The sequence below is a fragment of the Aptenodytes patagonicus genome, chromosome 1, assembly GCF_965638725.1.
Source record: "Aptenodytes patagonicus chromosome 1, bAptPat1.pri.cur, whole genome shotgun sequence".
Classification (NCBI taxonomy): domain Eukaryota; kingdom Metazoa; phylum Chordata; class Aves; order Sphenisciformes; family Spheniscidae; genus Aptenodytes; species Aptenodytes patagonicus.
Genome location: NC_134949.1, coordinates 103,074,263 through 103,089,547, shown reverse-complemented (window position 1 = coordinate 103,089,547; position 15,285 = coordinate 103,074,263). Strand labels below are relative to the sequence as shown.

The 15,285-nt window shown below is 40.5% G+C and overlaps 1 protein-coding gene across 1 annotated transcript in view; it reads left to right on the top strand.

Moving 5' to 3' along the window:
• Positions 1-4,336: 4,336 nt before the first annotated feature.
• Positions 4,337-15,285, top strand: part of GABRR3 (gamma-aminobutyric acid type A receptor subunit rho3) — a 33,333-nt gene continuing 22,384 nt past the window's right edge. Inside the window, exons 1-2 of the mRNA XM_076351090.1 lie at positions 4,337-4,464; positions 13,158-13,270. Coding sequence (XP_076207205.1) covers positions 4,337-4,464; positions 13,158-13,270 — 241 coding nt within the window. The remainder of the gene's footprint in view (positions 4,465-13,157; positions 13,271-15,285) is intronic.

Here is a 15,285-nt window from a genome sequence, read left to right as displayed (position 1 = left end):
TTTCTCTTTTAGTACTTTGCAGTCTTAACATGCCCAGTTTGTTACCTCAGATTATTTGGGACAGTGATGAACATTCACTTGCTGCCCCTAGTAAGAGACTTGATAAAGAGCAGGCCCATAAGAGCTGGGTCCCACTGCAAGTGTTAAGTAAAGCACTTCATCTGTTCTGAGATCTGCAAACTGGAATCATAATGCTCAGTCTCTGCTTTCCTCTCACTTCATCGTGTCAGGAAATGGGAATGGATACCCTATTCTGGAAACTTGGTTCGTCATTTGTGTTAATGTAAGCAGGACAAAGTGTCCTTAATTCTGACTAGTATTTTTGCAAGTCACCGCAATATAAATGGTAAGTGCTATGCACTGAGTCTGTTACCATAGAAAAGCGAAATGCTGCCTATTCTTGCGCTGCAGTGTTGCATTCACACTCTCACAGTCACTGCTCTGGTTAATCTGCTTTCTATGATTTGCTGGTTATTTATCAGAAACCCGTGCCTCTTAGGAGACTCTTAGGGATGTTCTTTTCCTTGTGTTTCATTCTCTGATTAGGAGAATAAAAAATACATGCCAGGTAAAGCTACGCTCCTTGTTCCGTGTTGCATCTCTTCTCACTGCAGCTAATTTACAGGTTGTTAAGTGCTAGTGTGCTATGGTGTTTCAGCTCCATATGTTTAAGATGGCCTTTAGATGTGCTCAGATTTTCTGCAAAATTCAGCCTCTGAAACATCTCTTCATCCCTGGCATTTTTCTGTTCTTGTTTTTATAAAAGCTGTTGTCAATTTGCTTTGCTTTGAGATCTGTACTGGAGAGGGATCTGTAGTTCCAGATTGTAACTGTAATTGTAATTATGTTTTATTTTGCTCACTGAAAGAAAGTATCTCATTTTTTGAGGCTAGGTGGTGTATTTACCTTTGTTTCTTTTGCTTGCTTGGTTGTTCGTAAACTGTTCCAATGAGCTTATGCACTGTTAGCATGCACTGGCTTTTGTCCTTGAAAGATAAGCATTACAAACTTTTCATGGGCTACAGAGAAGGGATAGTTTTAAAGAAATGTTTTAATGGTAGCAAAGAGACAATGTTCTGTGTTTAAATGCAAGGACCCATCAACGACTCACCCAATACAAGCAGAGTGTATTATCTTGTCTTTATTCTTCTGCAAAGACGGATCCTTTCAGAATTTATTACTGACAAATGCATAGGAGATTAACCTGTTTTCTTAATGGTAATTTATAATGATATTATAATCTGCTCCGTGTAATGCTGTCTTACCCAGAGGAAATGAAAACAACTCTAGTATGAAGAAACCCTATTGCTGTGGGTGACATCTAGTTGCCTTCACTGATATTACACACCCATTAATGGAAGTGTTCACCATTTCACTCTGCAGGAGTCCCTCCTGAAGACTTCGCGTGTGTGGGCTAGACAATTAATTTCTGGAAATATGCCATAGCCAAGGATAGAGAGGTAGTGCTTAGATTTTCAGTGTGCTTAGGCAAGGCTCCACATATTCAGTGTTATGACATCAACGGCGTGAAGATGGTGGAATATGTCAGTGCACGCAGCCCTTATTTTTTACTAAAGCTGATTTTAGCGGGGGCAGTCAAAGGAACATTGAGCATGTTTTGAAAATCCTCCATGGAGCAGTCTTTTCAGCACCACAGCTTAGTGGTCAAGTTCTTGCTACAGCCAGGAATAATAAAACAGCGGGGTGCTGATAGCTGAATGAAAACAACATCTAATTGCCTCTTTCTATGTTAAAGACTCCCCTCTTGGCTGATGTGCTTTCTGGAGGGAGAGACATCCATATGCAGCTTGGCCAGGGGCACACCAGTCATTCTGCAAAGCCAACTTGTTTGTCTTTGCCATATCCCTGGAGCAGGGGTTCTAAGCATTCCCTTTTCCAGCTGGGAAACAAATACACAAAACAGTTTTTACTTATTTATTTTTAATGGACTCTTTTGACTGCCTTGAGGTCAGCACACAAAGTCAATGCATTTATGCATTAGCATGACATAATCTGACCTCAGGTCCCCTTCAGAGCTCTTGGTGGATAACCTCAGCACCTGGAACATGCTCGCCTTCCCCATTCCGTGTCTCCTGCTTAGTCAGGATAACAGCGAGCAGTTTCAGCTAAGGATGATGTTAACGTCTAAAATACGGCTTTCCCAAAAGTCTCTGGAAACAATGTGGATGATTACTATTAGCAGAGAAGACAGTATATACATGTTGTTATTCCTTTGTAGTTGAGGAAGATGGTTGGAAATGAGTTAACACTGATGAACGTGCAGATAGCTGAACATGCAGAAATGTGGTAACACGTTTACCACACAGCCTGGAGCATAGTTAGCTTTTTACCTGATTTGCTACTGTTGCTGCTACTGTTGGGCCTGTGCTTGGGCAGGGAAAGAGGAGGATCCAAAGGCTCTTAGATCTTTTCTTATATGTAGTTTAATCAGATGTGCTGATACTTCGATATATGTAGGGTGGATGAGACTAGACAACTTAACCAGACTGGCTCAGGAACACGTATTATCTCTACCTGGAATAAACTCTCATTGGAGTTATTATTTGTTTTCCCTTTTCCACCCAAATGATAGTGCAAATTGATGGAAGCTGTTAAAGGTCTTATTAACTACAGCTTGTGTTTACCTTCTCCAGAAACTCCACCCTGGGAATACACCAGACCTGCTAGAAGCACTGTCTGACTATCTCTGGGTCAGGCTACCAATGATCTTCCATAAGTTTGCTGAACAGGAAAGGATTAAACTATGAACAATGTAGAATGAGACAGGTAACAGGGTTGAAAGCCTTTGATCTAGGCCACTAAATTCAATCTAACACTGTTGAAGTTTTATGCATGGTTGGGAAGGGATTTTTTTTATTTATTTATTTTTTAAGTCAGAGGCAGATAGCTGTTCAACTCCAAATGGAAAAAACAGTGGGAATTAGCTGACCTTTGGTAACCTCCTCCTGGCAATCATTTGCATCTGAGAAGTATTTCTTAGCCCAAAGGAAGTGGGTTGGGAATCTCGGGGAACTTCTGAGGATGCAGATGTCCACATCACAGAATTACTATCCCAGTGTGGTTGGGTGTTAACAACCCAGCCTCAGCAGACACAGTGTTGGGTTTGCTTTCATTCCTCCATTTGTCTTACTTAGGAAGAAGCCTACTGCTGGGAGACCTGAATTACTTCTACTTCTGTTAGACAGGGGTTGGGTATTTCCATTTCCCTAACTTTCAATCTCACATCTCTAATTTTTTAGATAAAGAAAAGTAAATATGTGCTGTTGATTTTGATAATTACTGAACTTGCTGATGGCTTGAAGAGGATAAATTTGACTGTGTCAGCTAAGAAGGTGTGTCCAGTATTGCCCAGTTTTAAGCCCACAAGAAATTTTATCACCTTTCATAGGAGAAGCAGGCATGCTCAAGTTATTGCTTAAGCAACATTTTGTTAATAAAATGTTTTGCAATTCAATCTGCTATTGAACAGGCAGAGCAGGCTAAATGAAATAAAGATAAAATTAGGGGTGGTGGAAGGATACTGGATCTTAGACATGCACATACCTTGTAAATTTAGGGTAAATTAGAGAGCTGCAGAGCTTAAAAAAAGAAGAAAAAGAAAGATTGTTGGTATTTCCAAATGTTATTGGGGAATATTGAAACAAGACTTCATTTTTAGTTTGGACTTGCTCCATGATATTGTGCTGTCCAAAAGTAGTTCTGTATCTACAGACAAAATGCTTGCTACTGTAGATCACAGAAACAGAAATGATGTTAATGGTTGGGAAGCAATATGATGTAGCCAGTTAATGAAAGAGCTTGAGCTGTACAGAAAATTATTTTGAGCAGATACATATATAGAAAGCAAGATTAATTTAGAGACCTTTGTCATTAAAGCAGATTTTTGTATGGTCTTGTGTGGGATTTAAGGGGGATTAAATGTTTGACATCACTTTGCCTGCAGAGGCTATGTTGAAGAGGTTACTGAGTGGGTGATGGAGAATTCAAATATGCGCCTATGCTGAAAGACTGGAAGCAATGGATCAGACCGCAGCCTGGCCAAACAAATTGCTGTATCTACTACATTTCTAAAAGCAAGGTGCTTCTGGTTTGACAGCAGGTGCCACAGGGATGTAGAGCTGAAGGAATTTTTATGATTTGCCAAAATATGAGGGGAACTCGGCGAGGACATCAGAACTGGGGTGCCCCTGTCTTCTGTCTTCAGTGATGCCTTGCTTCACATGCATCTTTTGTATGCTATGCTGTTTCTAAACACTAAAAATAAAAAGTCAGCAAGGTGGATTTGCTGATCAGGTGCATTTCTCTTTTGGAAGAGATGGTCCTGGTCATGAAATTTCTGTTCCTCACCTGCCTGTGGCCGACAGCAGTGCTACACAGTTCTCAAAGTCAGCATCACCATCTTCATCATCGGCAACAATTCTCATGCTTAAGAAATCATAACAGGTAAGCAATATACTCTCTCTGTCTGTGTTCATCTGATAAACTTTATGCTGTCAGCAACCATTCAATGCACCCATTTTGTTCACTGTCCTGTTTTGCCAGTTTCTGAATTTATAGTACACATAGTATTGATAGGGTGTTCCCAAAACAGAAATGGTAAACTATTAATTAATTTTTCATAACCAGACATTTCATATTGTGATTTCATGAATGCTTCATATGTATGCAGGTATGTACACACTCACACCCACACACAGCTCTTTTAACTTGTGTGATACCAGACTACTATTGTGATACCAGACTACTATTGTGATGTAGCAAGTATTCTTGCCCTCTCACTCCCATTACAAGAAGCAGAAATGCCTTCCAAAGTTCCATGCCAATATAAAGTGACTTCCATTACCTAAACAGCAGAGTAGCTACACTATCAAGATACAGAAGACATTCTTATGGCACTAAATAAGGTGTACCTTATTTGTAGTGATGACAGAGTGTGTTCCCTTTCTGGAATATACGTATGCTTTTAGACATTGAAGATTGTGTCCATTCCTACTCTTTCTAATTAAGTAGCTGGTTTAAAATGAATAATGATACAAAGTTTTTTACATGTAAGTTTCTATGCAAAGTGTTAGTGCTTTTTTCCCACAAATGCAATTTCATATCTGCCACGTGAGGCCTCTCAATATGTTTCCAGATTAATCTCATAGTATGTAGACAGACCACTTACCAGGCCAGTGGTAATCCAAGCAAAATCTCTCTTTGTTGGGAGGTAGGAGACATTGTAATAAGTAGCTCTATTTAAGGAAGGGGAAGGGATACAACTGTTACATTTTTGTGAACTTGACCCCTATTAAAACGGGCAGGGTAGCTCATAGTTTATTCACATGATATCACATATTGAGGAAAAGTAACACAATTAGACTCCTTTGATGTGTTTAAGCTGTTTTTGAAGTTACATGCTTTGTAGCAGGTATACAGCTGTTTATCTTCTGTATCACTTCTTATGTGATAATCCAGCAGTGACATATCTCTGAATCCCTACATGTCTTGATAAAATTGCGTTTAAGCAAGGCAAGGCAACAGAACATATCCCAGTGACACAATGGAGGTGCCTGGAGATGCTATCTCGCTCAGTACTTCTAGATTTCAAGTGAAGGTCATAGGTTCAAGTTTGGTCTAAGCCAAAAGCTCATGAAAAGAATGGCTATTCAGCAGACTGTTTCAAACTCGCTGACAGTTTTGGAGTGAGTGCTAGTGCACAATTATTTGTAATAATAAAATAAACAGAACTAGCCCTAATATCAAAATAAGGTCTAATCTGGTGCTTTGCTAGTCTCAGGAAGCAGTTGAGACTCAAATGGAAACAGAATAAAGTATCTTCTTACTGCTGTGGTGGTAAGGAAGGTCTATTTGAAGCTCAGCTGATACACTTTTGTCAGTGGTAAAAGGGAAACATATGCTACCGCTGTTTGCATTTATCCTGTTCTGCAATAGCTGAGAGGAGTTGCTCCATCACTGGCTTAAAAATTCACAAAGCGGGAGAAAAGCCTGGTGGTAGGAGACAGCATATTTTGTGGCATCCTGCGGGACATCCTTTGCTGACCTCTTGCCACGGGACAGCAGTAACAATACTATCGCAGTGTCCCCTCCACCTTCACAGATCTTTACTAATACCTACAAATGGATCCATACGACAGTCCTGTGAGACAGGCAGGACCACATTCTCAGCTGATGCTGACTGGTGTAGCAGTCTTTTTTACACAAGGCAATGCTTTGGCCTTCCTTGTCTTCCTAGGCCCTAGTGATTTGGAACTGGGAAGAAGACTGCAGAATCTGAGCCACAGAAGATGCCAAAGCTTAACAGCTGCAAATCAACTTTTCTGTGGAGAGGATCCAAATACATTTAATTTCTCTCTGTTTGATTCTCTGCTTTTGTTTCAAAAGGCAGCATTATCTTCCAGTACGTTGCAACAGGGTCTGACTTTCCACCAGCCTCTTTTTCTTTCCGGGGAAAAACCTTTCAGCCAGCAGTAGGGTTATTAGGGACACAGCTGACAGATGGCCTTGGTTAAATGGGTGGCATTTTAAAAAGAATCCCATGTGAAAATGTTACTTAACCTACAAGTTCCACTGTTTCAATAGAGTAACCCAATTCTTCCTCCAAAGCTATTTGTCTGCATTCTCTTGTAAAGAAGATTTTAAAGCATTAACCAAAAGTACATGAGAAAGAGATTATTCTCATGGTCCATTTCCTACAGCAAAGAGCAAAACATTTGACTGTCCAAATATTAGGCTTTTTGACAGTACATGTTGCTGATGTTACTGAACACTTGGAAATGCATTTTTGTGAGAAACTGTGCAATTTTAATGCTTACATTTATCTGGGTTTCAAAGTTTGATAAATACGTTAAAAGTTTCAGAGACCACACTGCCACAGACTCCACAGACTCTCCTGGGAACAAGAGTTCTGTAATTACTACTTTTTATGTACCTTTCATTTGGTAGTACCTAGAGTATCTCGGGGACATAGCACTGCAAAGAAGTGTATGGCTATTATATCTCGGGTCCTTCGTGGTATTCTTTTCATAAAAGGGTCCTTCATAGTATTCTTTTCATAAACTTACCTAGTTTCATTTTGAATGTGATGAGAATTTTTTCCCCACTACCCCCATACTGCAGCAATAAAGGAATTGTGGTATCTTGGAAACTAAATTAGTGTAACTGAAAACAAAACCTCTCCTAACTATCCTTCCTGAGACATGAGTTTCAGATTTTTCAAAATCTATCGTGATGAGGATGGTGCTGGAAACGTGTTTATATCTTCCTGAATACCCAGAGGTGCTCCAGCCTTCCTCCAGTCTCCTGCCAAGGGCTCACCTTATCATTAGTTACGCAGGGCATTAAAACAGAAAAACAGCCACGCAGGATCTTACCAAAGGTCCGTGTGCTATCATGACCTGTTTCCAACAAAGGCTGTAAGCACAAGTTTGGAAGAATAAGGAGAGGGCAAACTTATAAGATATTTACCCCTAGCACTCCTGTCCTGGTTTTGGCTGGGATAGAGTTAATGTTCTTCCTAGCAGCTGGTACAGTGCTGTGTGTTGGATTTAGGATGAGAATAACGTTGATAACACAACGATGTTTTAGTTGCTAAGTAGTGCTTACACTGGTCAAGGACTTTTCAGCTTCCCATGCTCTACCGACTGAGAAGGCTGGAGGTGCACAAGAAGCTGGGAGGGGGCACAGCCAGGACAGCTGACCCAAACTGGCCACAGGGATATCCCATACCATGTGACGTCATGTTCAGTATAGAAACTGGGGGGAGTTGGCCGGGGAGTGGTGGCTGCTGCTCAGGGACTGACTGGCCATCAGTCGGCCGGTGGTGAGCAATTGCATTGTGCATCACTTATTTTGTATATTCTTTTATCATTATTATTTTCCCTTCCTTTTCTGTCCGATTAAACTGTCCTTATCTCAACCCGTGAATTTTACTTTTTTTTTCCTGATTCTCTCCCCCATCCCACTGAGGGGGCAGGAGGGGAGTGAGCGAACGGCTGTGTAGTGTTCCGCTGCCTGTCGGGTTAAACGACAACAGTCCTTTTGGCACCCAACGTAGGGCATGAAAGGTTGAGAGAATGACAGATCTGACCAGAGCTTTTTAAGGCAAATTTGTTATAAGCATTCATTATATTGGTATAATAGTCGCTGGTCACAATGTTGATTAATTTACTCTCAAAGTTGTTGTGCTTGCTCTCAAAGTTGTGTTCTGTAACACCTTGCTTGCTGTATATGTTCTCTGTTGTGCTGTTTATCACCTCTGGGAGCTGGATCAAGGATATCATTTTGCTGCACTGTGTAACACTACTGGTTTATGACATGATAAAATTATTGGTCGTGAGACTAATCTGGTATTTGCACTCGGCATTGCCGTCATCTCTGTGCCTTGGGAGCCACCTTTCAGAAACTATTAACATTTACTGTCTTTACCTTTTCTCCTCGGGGAACCAATCTGTGGCGGAAACACTTTCCCCCGCTCCTTCACCTTCCCTTTCTCCCTCAGGCTAGTTACAACAGCTCTTGAGAATTTTGAATATCCTTGGAATGTTCAAACCAGCACGTTCCTATTGCTATGTCTCCTGAATGTGGTTCAGGTCTTGTTTAGGGTTAAAGAACTATTTAAGAATACCATCCAGACATCTACCCCCACGACAGGCACTGTGGCTACTCAAACCCCAGCAACAGGCACTGCGGTTACTCCCCCGCATATCCAGTCACCAGATTTCCCTCAGAGACTTCCTGTGTTGGATGTAATTGATGCTGATTTAGTGATCTTCACTGGATTTTTTTTCCATGAACTTGTCCGATTTCTCCTTGAACCAGTGTAAACTTTTGATAACCTGGTAAGTTAAAGACAACCAGATGGGATACTAACCACATCATTCCCATGAATGTGCTGGTTATGGAACTACACTGATGGCATTATGTGGTTAAATGCTTTAATGAAAAATGATCCAACTACCCTTGAGCAGCCCTTTGACCTTTCTCTTAGTATTAGGTATTCATGGTTAGATAGCAGCAGCTAAATTTGTCTTTAAAAGCCTGCCACATATTTGTCCGTTGTTAAAGAATTCGGAATTAGTCGCTTTGGTTTTGTAGGCAGTGACTAACTGGTCTTTGAGAGCTCTGTCAGATACCAAGGCATCGAGCCATGAGTCCATGTGACAGTATTGGGTAGTGAAGTGTCCAAAGAGTGTATCTCACTTTTTTCATCCAAAGAGCTAGTGCTTCCATTAACTTCCCATATAAGTACCAGCAGGGGTGTCTTCCCTATGTGATCTGAAACACTTCAAGTGCTTTTTATGACCTCTGTTGGAATTTAATTATAGGTTACCGTTTCATTTGCATAATGTAAAATGTTGCCTGGAGAACAGCTGTGTAAAGCAGAGCTATTATAACTGGAAGTAGTAGTTTCTTGAGCATGTGCTTCACTGAGACTGACAAACTCCTATTTATCATTGCCCAGATCTATGGCAACACCAAGCCATCTGTCAAAGTTCCCTTTATTACTACTACCCCAGGTAGGTAAAGAGAGATTTCCTTTCCTTAGGTGCATGTAGGCTTTTCCTCTCAAACACCACAGCCTGATATATGCCATACAATGAATGTGCAGAATCAATGACTGCATTTAGACTCCTAGATTATGGGGCGCTTGCCAAAGCTGTGTGATAAAGAGACCAAGGTGCCAGGCCACCGAAATATAATCTGTGTCTTTGCTGTGCTTCTGTGAGAATGAAAAGTATGTCTTGACTGACCTCAGGAAGCTTTTCTGAGACCTAGGCTAGTTAGATCTGTCTCTTCTGCTTTTTAATGGAATTGGTGCCACGGGAAGGAGCACTCAAGAAAGCATCTGCTGATGATTTCACAATGCTGTGGTGCTGATCAGTAGTTAGATACGGGTCTAGGATTTCTTGGGAGTAAACAAATACATACATGTGATTCCCTCTGAGTTGTCAGTTAAACAACTTTAATGCTGCAGCAAGGACAATTTAATACTGTAACTCTTAGCCAAGGAGCAACATCTGGAGTCCAGATGCTGATGTTAAAGGAATATCTGCTGGAGAACACTTCTTGGCCTTGGGTGGGGGAAGCAGTCAAGGAGGAGAAAAAATGTGAAGCAGAAGTGTATTATTTTTTAATTATTTTAGAAAATTTTATGGAATTTTTCTAAGTTTTGGTACCTTTATACATGCAATGTTACCAGCGTCCATGAAATTAATTCCAAGTACCATGAGTATATATCTCTGCATGGAAGCCTATTTTCCTTTACAATAAAAAAATATATTCTGCCAAAGGAAGGTTTTGAAGAAAAGATGCAGCATGTTTGTAATGAAAGTGCTGTTCTGACCCCTGCAAGATCTTGCCTAGCTTGAACAACCACTTTTGATAGCAGCTAGAAATAATTATAGTTACTCCACCATTTGTATATAGAACATCAGCTTAAAGAGGCTGTTCAAGTAAGTGGGCACAAAAGATGCTTTTCATATAGGCAGCATTTCTGTTTATTTTGTCCTCATCCCGAAAAACAGAAATCCCATAAGATCTCTTCTCAGTGGCTCATTAAGAAAAAAATTCCTGCCCTGGTAGCTTATGTTTTGCCTCTCGTGACTAGGCAGTCTTCTTCAGTCACATACTTGCTTCTAGTAAGAAGTTGCAATAGATGTATCGTAGTTTTAGCCTGCTTCTTCCGGTGAAATCATCGGAGCATCAAACAGGTATTTCCTAGGCACATCCGATGACAAATAACCTAATGCTTCCAAACTGTATTAGCTGTGCCATGGCATTTCGAACATAATTCATCATTTTCTCTTATACTGGTTCCCAAGCAGCAGAATTTCCTTGTATACCTATTGCAGAGCATTGCAGGTGTTCAGTTCTACTGCCCATTCTACTCTGATACAGGCTTGCTCTGTGGTGATTTTAATTCTGAAGCACGGGGTTTCATTTTAGCATCCACATAATTTTCATACTTAGAGAACTAAAGTCTGTATTTGAAATGTCTGATGGGCGTTCTGATTGCCTTGATAATTTGGTTCAGACAACACTGCCAGAGACATTCAAGAATACTCAGGTAAATTAATTTGTTCAAGCCCAATGGTTCTGAATAGCCCAGGAGCCACCTCAGCATTCCTGTAACATAGCATTTTTAAAATAATGTATTGGGCTTCATTATTAAGAAAAAAGGGGGCAAAGGAGAAAAAAAATAAGTAAATACAGGCGCATACCTTATGCTAAGGTTTTCCATACCTCGTCTTAAGCAGTGTTTGACTACAGGGCAAATCATCAGAACAGATTTCTATCATTCAGTCTAAAGTAATAATTAGAGTTGCTGGCAGCAAAGTCCCAGAGAATCACAGAAAGCATGAAAGAAATTATGTCTAGGGAGAGTCCCTTGCCTGTGGCAAAGCAGCTGTATTTAAGTCATTCCTACAAATATATGTCTAACCTATTCTTAAATAGCCCGAGTGAAAGGAGTCTGAAAACCTGCCCAGGCAATATGTTCCCATGTTTCACTATTCTCACCATGAGAAAGGTTTTCCTAATATGTACCACAGATCTCCCTTGTTGTCACTGCTTATCCTACTGGACACGGAGCAAAGGGCCCTGTAAAAGCTCATTGTGTTCTGAAGACTGTGATGTGTTCCCTCAGTCTTCTTCCTCTAAATTAAATTACATAGGTTCTTCCAATCTTCCCATGCCTTTCCTGAAATGGGGGCCCAAAGCTAGGCATAATTCTCCAGCTAAGCAATGGCTAGTTCTGTTATTACTTGGGGCCAGCCACTTGAAGCAGGACATGCAACAAGGAGTGGAAACTGAAGGAGGCATCACAGCATTTTCCTTGTAGCAGAACCTAATAAGGTAACGGATTCTTTCTAAAGGCTGTGCCCCCAGCTGCCAGATCTGGTTGTAGATCTTGTCTGTGTTTTAACCCAATACCTTTGTGATATGGGTATGTACCAGACCCCTCCGCTGCCTGTGCCACCGTTTCTGTTCATAGGAAAAATGGAAAAGGAGTCTGCATTGTGATGGGCATCTGCTGTTCATTTTAAATGCAGGCCCAGCACATGAGATTTCCGTCTGGAGAGCTCGAGTCCATTCTTAGGCATGTGAATTTCCCAGTGGAGTTTGGGATGTTGTGCAGTACGTTCTGTGAAGGGAAGAAAGTTAGCAGCAGTCACCAGAAAGAAGTACAGAATTCATGGTGTCCTGCTTAGAGCACAGGTTCATCTGTGTTGCCTTGGTGCTACGCAGAGGCTCAGATATGTGTGGCATGGGGAAAAATGCAGAGACAGGGCTCTTGATGCAAAATGCTGCATGACTAAGCAGCAAATAAGGGGATGAGCTAATGAGTAACTTGGCCAAATCTGAATGATGTTTAGGAGGATCTCAAAAAACAAGTCCCTGGATCCAGGACCATCAGTTTCTCAGTCCTTCTGAAAAATTATTGTCTCATTTAAGCTCCTAGGAAAAAAAAGATTTATAATAAAAAGTGTAATTGTCTCTGTAATATGGATAATGTATGAAGTGGTTTAAAACCATAGATACATGGTGTTATTTCCAAGTCTGAGTTGAAAGTGGTTATGTGAATAATAACATTTTTTCAAACAGCTATAATCTCTTATATAATCGTAGATACAATCTCTGAGGGGAATGGAAGAAGAGCTAGATGTTCTTCCTGGGACTTTTTATATATAATTGGTGTTCCTCATGGACCTGGGCATCCCCAATGCCATGTCATTCTTCTTCCTTGAAGTTATAGGAAGGTCTTGTAAGACACCTCCCCTTCTCTAGCTTCTTTCTTGTGTCATTCATTTGTCAGTATTATAACAGAAGCAACAACTGAAAAATTTCTGCTAGGATCTCTAGAGGTGCCCACAACACTTTGCACACTTGCAAACCTGACTAGAGACATCACAACAAAACACTACCTGTCCCTCCTCTCTCCCCCAGCATCCCCATACCTGATTTCCCTACCTTTTCCAATATATCTTTCTCCAACTTTGTTAGCACAGTTGTTTCCCTTACCATACCAGATTCAACTGTCCAGGATTCTTGGGTCCCTGCTTCATTTAACTAGCACTCTGAATGTCAGGCAGAAAAAAAGTGAAGTTTCTTACATATTTTTTTTTTAAACATAGCAAACGAGAAATTAAAATGAGGAAACTTGACAGCACCAAAGTACGGCCACTTAAATCTGAGCAGTTTCTTCGCATAGAGGACCATGACTTTGCATTGAGACCTGGATTTGGAGGTAAGCAGCACGTACCTGCGCTGTGCTGGTTAATAGTTTATCCTCTCTCTGGAAGTTTACCTAAACTCTGTCCAGCAGTGTCACTTAAAATTGAATGACAGACTTAACTGCAGCTCACCTCTTTCGTTGTGCTCCAGGAAGTAAAGAAAGAAGAAATCCAGAAATACTTGAAGGCAGGCAAGGGACTTTTTTGTGTTTAGCATATCAATAGGAGAAACTGTTCAAATTGTCTCCTTTTCAGAACTAATTTTAAAAAATATTATTAGAATAGGATTCTTTGAGAACAGTGATTAAGGTATCCCTGTAAACTGCATAGTCTAGTAGCAATTAGCAAATTACTTAGTCATTGAATTTGTTTTGAGAGATTGAAATGAACCATCAATTCCTAAATCTGTTTGCTCTGTACAAAATTAAAAAACTACCCACAGGCGTTCAGTTTATTACCATGTCGTTTCTGTGTTGTTGGGCACTATGATGATTATTTCTTCATTTAACTAAATTGCATGTGGATAAAGGGAGTATTCAATGGGACGTTCACAGTTCGGATTCAATTTTGACTCTCCTTCATGAAAGGTAAAATGAGAAAGCTGGTTCACTAATAAGCTTTGTCTGAGCCTTTGCATCACCAGTTCCATGTTCATGATTCATGAAAATAGGCTGAACTGCTCTGGATTATGAAGCCAAAATAAAATATATGAGGACCAATAATCAGCTGTGTAAACAAACATAAATCTCAGAGGCTAGCTGAAGTCTGTGGAGCTATTCTTGTTGACACCAGCTGCTGGGATCTGGGGCCTGGCAAGCGTGCCAGGAGGGAGACCTGGGGTAAGAAAAGCCTCTCTGGATGCACTGGGAGAATGTGAAAGGGTTTCTTGTTACCCTAGAAATTCTGTCTTGTCAGAGAGCAAAAATCTTGTCTGATTTTGAACAATAGTTGAGATATGTCTGTTTCCTGACAACAAAAGTCAGGATACCTCTTGCCTAATCTTTTCCATGAAAGCAAACAGTTTGGGCTGTACTTTATCACTGGATCATCCCACAAAGCAATACTTACGATGTACATAAAAGCAGCTTTCAGAATATACCTTGTGTTCTGGCAGTTGTAATTTTCCACAGGCAGTGAGGATTTTTTTACACCCAGCAAATCTGTACCAGGCTTTTTCCCCTTGTCCTCTTATTTTCAGATGACTAGTCATAGAGCCCATTCAATTCCTATTGAAGCCAGCTGTAGTTTTCCCATTGACTTCATTGCACAGGCCTCTCAATAATCACATTGCCATGGGTATGATTTCAGCTGTACTCCTGTCTTTCAGAAATAGCTTTCAGCAGAAGAGTGCATCAGCTTTGCTTCTCTTCTATCATCCACGTGCCGTAGTGGCATGGGAGGCACTTTCTTCAATCACATCCAATAGTTCACACACTTCCAAATTTTCAGAACTCTCTTAATATGTGGAATACTTATGTGTGAATCTCTCTAAGACTAAAACATAGATCCATTAACATTTTTACAGCACACAGTGAAAAAAATCTCAGCGAAATGAATGTCAATCCCAAATTTATAGTCCATTATTCCTATCTTACCATTGACTTCAGTGATGTTACAGAAGTAAAGAATGGTTTGTTTTTCACAGGAGGCAGGTTAATAAGGCAGCAGCAGAGAGTTAGTACACAAGTGTGACCTCATCAGAGGACAAAACTCACCAACCGAAACATGAATCTGAATAACATACCCAGAATTATTGTATGACAGCAGAGACAGAGTATGGGTTTCTCTGAAGAACGCTGATGATTAAGTGTGCAGCAGAAGGAAACTTAACTAGAGGAGAAGGTGAAATTAGAGACACCATTCTACAGTCATTGCCATGGCAGTCATAACATAGCCCTGAACTGCATAAAGACTTACAACACTGTGGCTTTGTATATTTAAAGCAGGTGAAATTTTGGGTTTGTTTTTATCAAATCTAATGAAGCATTTCAGTACTGTGATTCATGAAGGGCTTGTATCTGTCACATGC